The sequence below is a fragment of the Hesperophylax consimilis genome, chromosome 15 (genome assembly GCF_061612785.1).
Source record: "Hesperophylax consimilis isolate HC1 chromosome 15, BYU_Hcon_1.0, whole genome shotgun sequence".
NCBI lineage: Eukaryota > Metazoa > Arthropoda > Insecta > Trichoptera > Limnephilidae > Hesperophylax > Hesperophylax consimilis.
This window is the reverse complement of record NC_142850.1, coordinates 34526437-34535065: the sequence shown is the minus strand read 5'-3', so window position 1 is coordinate 34535065 and position 8629 is coordinate 34526437. Positions and strand designations below refer to the sequence as shown.

The window sequence follows — 8629 nt, the reverse complement described above, 5'->3', positions numbered from 1 at the left end:
GACACCGATACGTCTATTGATGGGCCGACTATTGTCCATTCGCAGCGGCGTGGTCTAATTCACTGGCACCCACCCCCCCTCACCCGGCCGTCCTACAATTAGTATTGTGGCGTGTCGTCTGTCCAAATCACTCCGCCACTCTGTATGGAGTAATTCACAATATATATTAGTCACCGTGATTTAGTGAGGAAGAATATCTATGGTTTTATATCTAAACTCCATCTTGGAAATTTGACAGGAAGGTGACAACTATTCCAATTAAAAGGATGGTAAAAAAAAATCTACATAAAATAAAATTTAACTACAGTACCAACAAGATATTACGGTATTACTTGGTTTATAACCTTCAATCTACCTTTGTGATTGAAATATGTGATTGGTACGGGAAATATATTATTCAATTGTTTGTCATTTTGTTCCACTAAAATACACCGAATTATGTATTTGATATACACATTAGATGAGTCACTATTACATTAATCATGAAAGACTGACATCGACTACCTCTTATTCGCCAATGTATCTGGATATACATATTAAAAAATCATTTCTCTGAATAAGTATCTATTCTGGGGAAACTATTTATGGTAGATTATATATTATTTTTATAAATATGTGAACACATCTCTGGACAGACGATAAATTTAAAAAACATAATTTCGCAACAAAAAAAAAAGTTATTACGTAAATAGAATACAACTGGCGCATGCCGAAAATTTTGCATTGGCGATCAAGAAGTTAATAGCATTCAAAGAATGGATATTTTAGAGTACTTTCTGACATCTAACCGAACTAACCACAGTCGAATTGGATTAGTATGTACAATATAATAGTAAAATATTTATAGCATCGCACAGCAATGGGCTGTTTGACAATGAATGACAATAATGTAGATTAATTAGGTGAATGAATAAATATGTCAAAATGTCTAGGTTAAAATGTGATTTATTTTCTAATTCTTTTCGGGTCACAGCCATTTACTGTTAATTAAATTCCGTTATCATTAATTATAATAAATTCTTAGTTTTGCACCCAATTAATGTAAGGCATGGCTGATTTATCTGCACAAGAAAGACAGTGATAAATAATTATTTAAATGAGTCATCGTTTATTTTCAAACAAAATAAACAGAATAAAATCATATTTCTTAGTACATATTTACTGTGGTGATTAATCCAATTCTTGACCTTACATAATACTAAAAATAATTGTCTTAGAAATATAATTAGTGTAGGTAGAAGGCCCTAATATGCAAGCAAATTGGGTCAATTCCATTTATCTCTTCACAGTAGAAGCTAGAAAAATAATAGCTTCTATTTTCTATTCACTTAGGTATATGTATAAAATAAACAACAAATAATTTTATTAGCATAATACAATTATTTTCTACATTTATGCAGTTTAGCTAAAATAATACAAACCACAGAACTATTTTAAATTTGATTTGCATTATGCTCAACTGTGCGTTATTGGAGATAAGCAATCTAGTATAAATTATGATAAAATATTCTATGGTACAAATGATGACCTTCCTGGATGTTTAAGCATCTCAAATGTGCATTTCCTAAGCTATTATGTTCTCCGTGCCGGCTTCATTCATAATAACCCGACACATCCTGGCCGGGCATTCAGAGCACAACTACTGGTGTCTCACAGTGGACAGTGGCTTCAAAGGGGCCTCATTACAGCTAATGGCTTACTGCCTCTTTGCAATGCAAATCATTAAACGGCACACCCTGTACGCCACACACCATTTTATACACAATTAGAATGGTTCTTTATAGTGCCTAAAATCTCTCATGGATAATTATAATCTAATTATTAATTGATTGGATCAAGAAAAAAAGGGATGCAAAGTGATACCATACTACTTAATGAGTTGATTTCATAAGTAACAGCTGTTTCGTTTTCCTAAATCATTAATAGAGAAAGGACAAAACTGTTTTAAATCGAAAGTTTTATTTGACTTTAAAAATAAGACTTACGTCAGAAGGTGAAATACAAATAATGTTGAAACTTTTCAAGAAGTTGTGCATGTTTAATCATTGAAGACAATATTTAAAGTCTCTCAAATGAACAATGTAAAACAGAAAAGACAGAAAAAGATTCGGTTGCATCTAGGAATGGACCCAAGACCTCTTCCTTGCCAGGGAAGTGCTCTGACCACTGAGCTAATTCATACATATCAACTTTCGTAATTGGTTGTTATTCTGTTTAACATTTTTCAATTAAGAGTCGTTAATATTGTATTCAATAATTAAATATTACAATTTGAGGTTATACTCATAAGTTATTCCACTGCGAAAATATTGAAAATGATGCATCACTTGTAAGAGTGCATATCTATAAAATGTAAATGTTCGTTTGTTCAAAATCAAAGTTCTTCATCGATCGCTTTGAAATTTAGACAAAACGTTGAATTCGAATACGCATGTGTTTTTATATACCTATATAATATAGATATTACCTATGACAGGTAAAAACATGATTTTTTAGAAAAACAGCCTCATCTGTTGGAACTAAAAGCAACATGCGCTATTGTTTCTCTATCTGCACAGACAGACTGAGCTACAGCAACGCATGGCGGGGTACAGCTATTTCTAAATAAATAATAATCTGATAACATACCAAAACTGCGGCATAACCCAATCTTAGATTAAATCGCTGATTGACAATATAATTCTGTTGCCATAAAAATTCTGCGATAATAATAATATTGATGATAAGAATGTAAAGAAAGAATTAATGATAAAAAAGTAACATGTACAATTGGCAACATAAATATTCAAATGTTACTGTAATTATTCCGATTCCATGTTGTATCACATTGGTGAACTGACCCTGATCTATTGTCCATTTCACCTACTTTGGCTTTATTATGGGAAGTTACTCATTTGAACTTGGAGGCCATTGACTAATGCAATGCTGATTACAGCTATGAAAATGCGAATAATTTACATTTTAACCAACTTCGATTATGTCTATCGCACAATTTACTTGCAATTCTTGAAAGGGAAAGCACATGACCAAATGGATATCAGTTCTTATTCAAATACATAACAATTTAGAAATATTATAATGAAAAAAAAACAGGTTTAAAATATCAATATTTTTATCAGTATATATATTTTTTTAATTAGATTTAAAATACTTGTACATTAATTACTCCAAATCTAAATAAATGCTCTTTGAACTAACTTGTGACAGTTGAATAAATAAAATATAAAAAAGCGAAACAAAAAAGTTTAACAGAGGAATGAATAAGTCATTCCATACAAGTTCATACAAAGCATTCTACACAGTAAATCATGCAGAAATGGTTTCAAAAGCCCAGTAATAATAATATGTACATTTAAGTCAACAGTATGTCAAACAATACTTATTACAAAATTTCTACATAAAAATAGGTTTAATTTATGTTTAGGAAATTATGTCTTGAAAATATCTATAAATACATTAGTACAAAGGCAGTATCAGTAGACAATTTAACATCTCCAAGTCTCATAACGCATCTTTACTACGAGAACAACAACAACAAAATGTAGAATAGATACATTAATTAATGATCTTATGAAACTTGAAAATGTTAATTTGTATGCGCGAGACGAGAAGAATATAGCAGAGAGAAGTATCCATATTTCTACCCCTTAACACTAAGACATTGTCATTAAAATAATCACCGAGCAATTATACCACATCTTATAGCCAATGTGAGGATAGGGAGAACTGAAGGTCTCGTCATGAAGCTTATAAAGTAAAATAACACCGTGTCGTTAAGAAAATAAGTTCCTGAGGTTTTTATTGACGCTGTCACATAGCTTCTCCCAATCTGTTAGTTCGGGTTCAGGTTCTGGCCTGAGAATTTGTGTTAAATATTCTATGAAATGGTCGTTATTTAAGATATAGAATACTAAACAAATTAAAGCGCCATAGATAATAGATGTCACGGAAAACTGAGAGGATTCTGGTTGTACCACCTTTGGCAAACCCTCCTTCTCTACTAGAGGCACTTCGATAACTCGAATAAATCTGGAAAACAATTAACAACGTTTGAAAATGAGGCCACTTTTGGTATAAACGTCATATTTGATTGCTTAAGCACAGATATATTATAGAAGATGATAGCTAGTTAGTAACTGCTATCACAAGAAAGCGTATTAAGGCGTAATTTACTGTGAAATCATAGCTAAGTTTTTATAAATATGTATAATGTAATAGAATCCGGCATGTGATTGGACTATTCAGTGGCAGAATGAGCTCTCTCCAGTGGTGAGGGGTTGGAATATACATACTCGGCAATGGACTACACATGGACCTGTAAAGGGTCTGCCTTACTGTTTCTTGGAGGGAGGCACGAGGTGAGCCGGCAGCTCCGTGGGCAGGTCGTGTCCGTCGATCTTGACCTGTATGAGGTGCATGGCGAGGGCAAACTCATCCGCGTCCAGGAGTCCGTCTTTGTCGATGTCGGACATCTTCCAGATCTTGCTGAGCACGGACTGCGGTAGCTTTGATTTTACCATCTCCAGTTTAGCGGCTGAAATAAAAGCAATCACATTAGGGTCTTCCGAATTTTTGGTTTCATGTTTTTTGATGGTCTGGACTAATGTAATTAGATATCTTAACCTAACCTATGTTATTGAGGAGTGTATATAGTCACATGTAGAAAATTTTATGAAGTGGTCATGTAAAGATTTTATGTTGGTAAACTGAGAGCAGTAAGTGCTATACCATATTTGATTTTATGTTGGTAAACTGACAGCAATAAGTGCTATACCATATTTGATTTTATGTTGGTAAACTGACAGCAGTAAGTGCTATACCATATTTGATTTTATGAAGGTAAACTGACAGCAATAGGTGCTATACCATATTTGATTTTATGTTGGTAAACTGACAGCAGTAAGTGCTATACCATATTTGATTTTATGTTGGTAAACTGACAGCAGTAAGTGCTATACCATATTTGATTTTATGATGGTAAACTGACAGCAATAGGTGCTATACCATATTTGATTTTATGTTGGTAAACTGACAGCAGTAAGTGCTATACCATATTTGATTTTATGTTGGTAAACTGACAGCAGTAAGTGCTATACCATATTTGATTTTATGATGGTAAACTGACAGCAATAGGTGCTATACCATATTTGATTTTATGTTGGTAAACTGACAGCAGTAAGTGCTATACCATATTTGATTTTACAGAGGGCAGAACTTCTTATGTATAAAATTGTTACTTTACACTAAAAAAACAAACAAATCCTTCAACTTTAGATATTTTTGCACGAGTTGACTAATTCAATATAAATGATACGGTCATTTGGGTCAAGAACTTTGTATATTACAAAATCAGTGGCACAGAAAACAGAGTAAATTAATAAAAACTAAATTGACTCGTATTGTGTGCAACTTTGACTTCTTCAGGTGACGATTTTGTAGTACCAAGATTTTAATCATAATTTTGAACTAATGAGTGTAAATAAGAACTGCATACATTCTGGAAAATTAAAAATAATACAAACATTTATATACACGGTGTCCGGAAACTCGTAGTACAAGCGGGAAACTGGAGAATCTACACCACATGGGGAACCCAAAAAAACATAAAATTTTTTGATTTGAGCATTTTCAAAAAAAAAAAAAAACCAAAAAAAAATATTTTTCGGCTATTTTAGGGTTAAAGTTTTTTCTGGTGTTTAGGGTTGAATAACAGATGTTTTAACCCTGCAGAGCAGAAATATTTTATGATTACACCGGGTTAAATGAAGGGTGATTTCAAAATAATGCTTCAAATCCGAGTTTCTTCATTTGTTTTACTTTCAAATAGTTTTAATTAGTTGGGTACTTTGATCTTCAGTAATAATTTATAAGAATTTAATTAAAAAAAAAAAAAAAAAATCAACTTCAAACTCGATTTACTCGATAACGAAAGCTCAAATAAAAAAAAAATATACTACAAAATCGACTCCAAATGTGATGTAGATTCACCAGTTTCCCGCTTGTACTACGAGTTTCCGGACACCCTGTATATTAAATATTGTGACTAAAAAAAATCAACCCATAAAAATTAATTTAAAAAGCATTTTTTTGGTTTGACTCACGATTGAACCTTCCTACCCAGGAACTGGAGTAGATATCTCTACCAAACTTTCCCAAATGCCGATTGGGTAGGACCGACTTATTATTTATTATTATAATATAATGTCATCCGATATCAGAGAAATTCGTGTATTTATTAACAAAAACAAAATCTAAATTCAAATAGATGTATTTAAAAAGAAACAAAGGTGTAAGAAATGTATCAATAAGAGGAAAATAATTTATTATCTGTAAGAATGTTTGATAATTCCATGAATTGAATAGCATAATTACAGTAGTTGAAGAATTTAAAAGCTGAGCCACATATCGGATGACTGTATTGAATATACAATAAGTCATTTAATTAAGTGGAGAATGATTACAAGTATCATTCAGTTCAGTGCTCAGTGGTCATATTGGTATTTATTCATTAACCTTAGAGGAAGTACATTAATCCAACAAAGAGTCATTTCTTTAGGACCTTAAACAAATTGCATATTATTGTTATTTTCAGATCTTCAATAAATCTATTTTGAGAAACTGATAAGTAATTTTATTTCATCATGAGATGCTGATAATGCTACATCAAAGAAATTAAATAATCAGATTCTTTCTTTAATGATATTATAAAACAATACAATTAAATAAATTTTATAATACCCATTATTCCACAATACACAATTCTGTATTTATTCTCCCTTTAAGAAATCAATGTTAAAATTTTACATTAAAATTTACAATAAATAAGAGAGTTACATAAATATTAAAATACAATGGTTTTATAATCATAAAAATACACTTAGCTGGAAATCTTTTTGTGCATCCTACTAAAAACACTTAAACGGTGAGCTCCGGAGTCATAAAATTTGTACAGGTTCTTGTCTGAATTTTCAAGGTCAACGCAACTATTTTTCGCTTGCAAAGTCAATTACAATATGAGCAATGGAGCTTTGAAATATCCATTTAACATTTCTTAAGCAATAAGACACTTCGTATCTAGATTCTTCAGTAAGTTGTCAATATGAAAAAGAAAAGTGTTGAAAGTTGAAACTCATGTAAAAGTGAGTAAAATTTATGTACCTTAGGGGGTATTTCACTATGTCGGGCTAAATATCTGACTAACTATCCGTTGGTTGGCTTTAAAGATCAGAATAACTTCGTTATTCAATGGCGACCGTTTCACCATTGTTTTGAGCTTCCGGATAGATAACACTCGAAATAGTCTGGCAACATCGCAAAATGTTTGCAGCTACTCCATCTACTGCCACGGCTGTCATGCGTCACAGTCCGCACACCGCGAAGTGTGCATTTGTTTGGTTATGTTATGTTGATTATCAGGTCATTTTAGATAGATTCGTGTCGAATTAATACATTGTTTCTTATTTTGAACACAATCAAATAATTCAGGATGGATCATACAAGCATTCAAATTCATTCTACAAAATTCGACTCACTTCTCAGCTGTTAAACTCGGAATGTTTTGACGCCATCTTTGATTCGAGGAATAGCGCCTAACGTGAAGTTCGAGCACTGATTAGTCAAATCTAACTTTAACTCGAGCGTTAGCGTTATTCAGATATAGTGAAAACGAAAAAATGACTAATCCGCGGATTAGTGCTTGGTCAGAACATAATCAGAGATAGTGAAATACCCCCTTAATATCTCAAAAAAAAAAAAAACCAACAGTTGATGAGTCTAAGTCATTTTAAATTTAGGGTAAGTTGTGGGGCTGGTTGAGTGGGAGGTGAATGAGAAGTGGTAGAGCAAGGTTGGGAAGTACTTTCACCAGGGCGATACTGAGAGAATATACCAGCCTAGTAAAGAGGTGGAGAGAGTGGAAAAGTTTGTGATTGTGAATGAGGTGTGACAAACCTGCTCCGGTGATCTTGCCGTCCGAGGGCCCCAGGGAGATGAAGAGGTCGTCGTACTTGGACTTGTCCTTGGTCACGATCCAGTCAGGGTCTCCGTGACCCGCATCCACTCCCTCGCCGCGCTTGTAGCCAAACGGCGACGCCGTGTCCTCAACGCCTTCAAATGCACCACCTTTAACAACAACATTCTCATTAATACAAATGGTTCACTTATTCACACCGTTGGATTCCTCGATAAGACAGAACACTGAAGAAAAGTTAAGAAAAAACAAACAGCAAAGGTTTGGTTTACCTTACTTATTCTTTTACCGTGTTCTGTTTTATACGGATATCATATTGTTGGTAATCAGCAAAAAAGCATTATATATATTGACTGTCAATTTCTTAAAGACGCTTTCAGAAAGTATGAGAATTTGTGTGCATTTTCGCTTTGCAAAAAAAAATTCAAATAAATGAAAACCGTGTCCGAAAACTAAAAACTGTTTTTGAAAGGTGATGAAATACACTCTTAAATTTTATTATTAGAAATAAACACATAATTTTGGAAATATTAAAATTTTGAAACCAAATATAAGAAAGTTTTTAAAATGGCTCACCTTAAAGTCACTTTAATGAAAAAAAAACCACATATTTTACTAGAAAAAGGTATTATAAACGTAATTACCACCTCACTTTTTGTC

The 8629-nt window shown here is 32.7% G+C and overlaps 1 protein-coding gene across 3 annotated transcripts in view; it reads right to left on the bottom strand.

Moving 5' to 3' along the window:
* Positions 1-8629, bottom strand: part of Past1 (putative achaete scute target 1) — a 29468-nt gene continuing 20839 nt past the window's right edge. Inside the window, exons 2-4 of one of the 3 annotated variants that reach the window (XM_089640494.1) lie at positions 7951-8121; positions 4336-4534; positions 1-140 (exon numbers count right to left, since the gene is read on the bottom strand). In XM_089640494.1, coding sequence (XP_089496620.1) covers positions 128-140; positions 4336-4534; positions 7951-8121 — 383 coding nt within the window. In that variant the 3' untranslated portion in view covers positions 1-127. Of the gene's footprint in view, positions 141-3761; positions 4030-4331; positions 4535-7950; positions 8122-8629 lie in introns of those variants that run through there. The other 2 variants (XM_089640493.1, XM_089640495.1) reach the window with 2 other exon arrangements.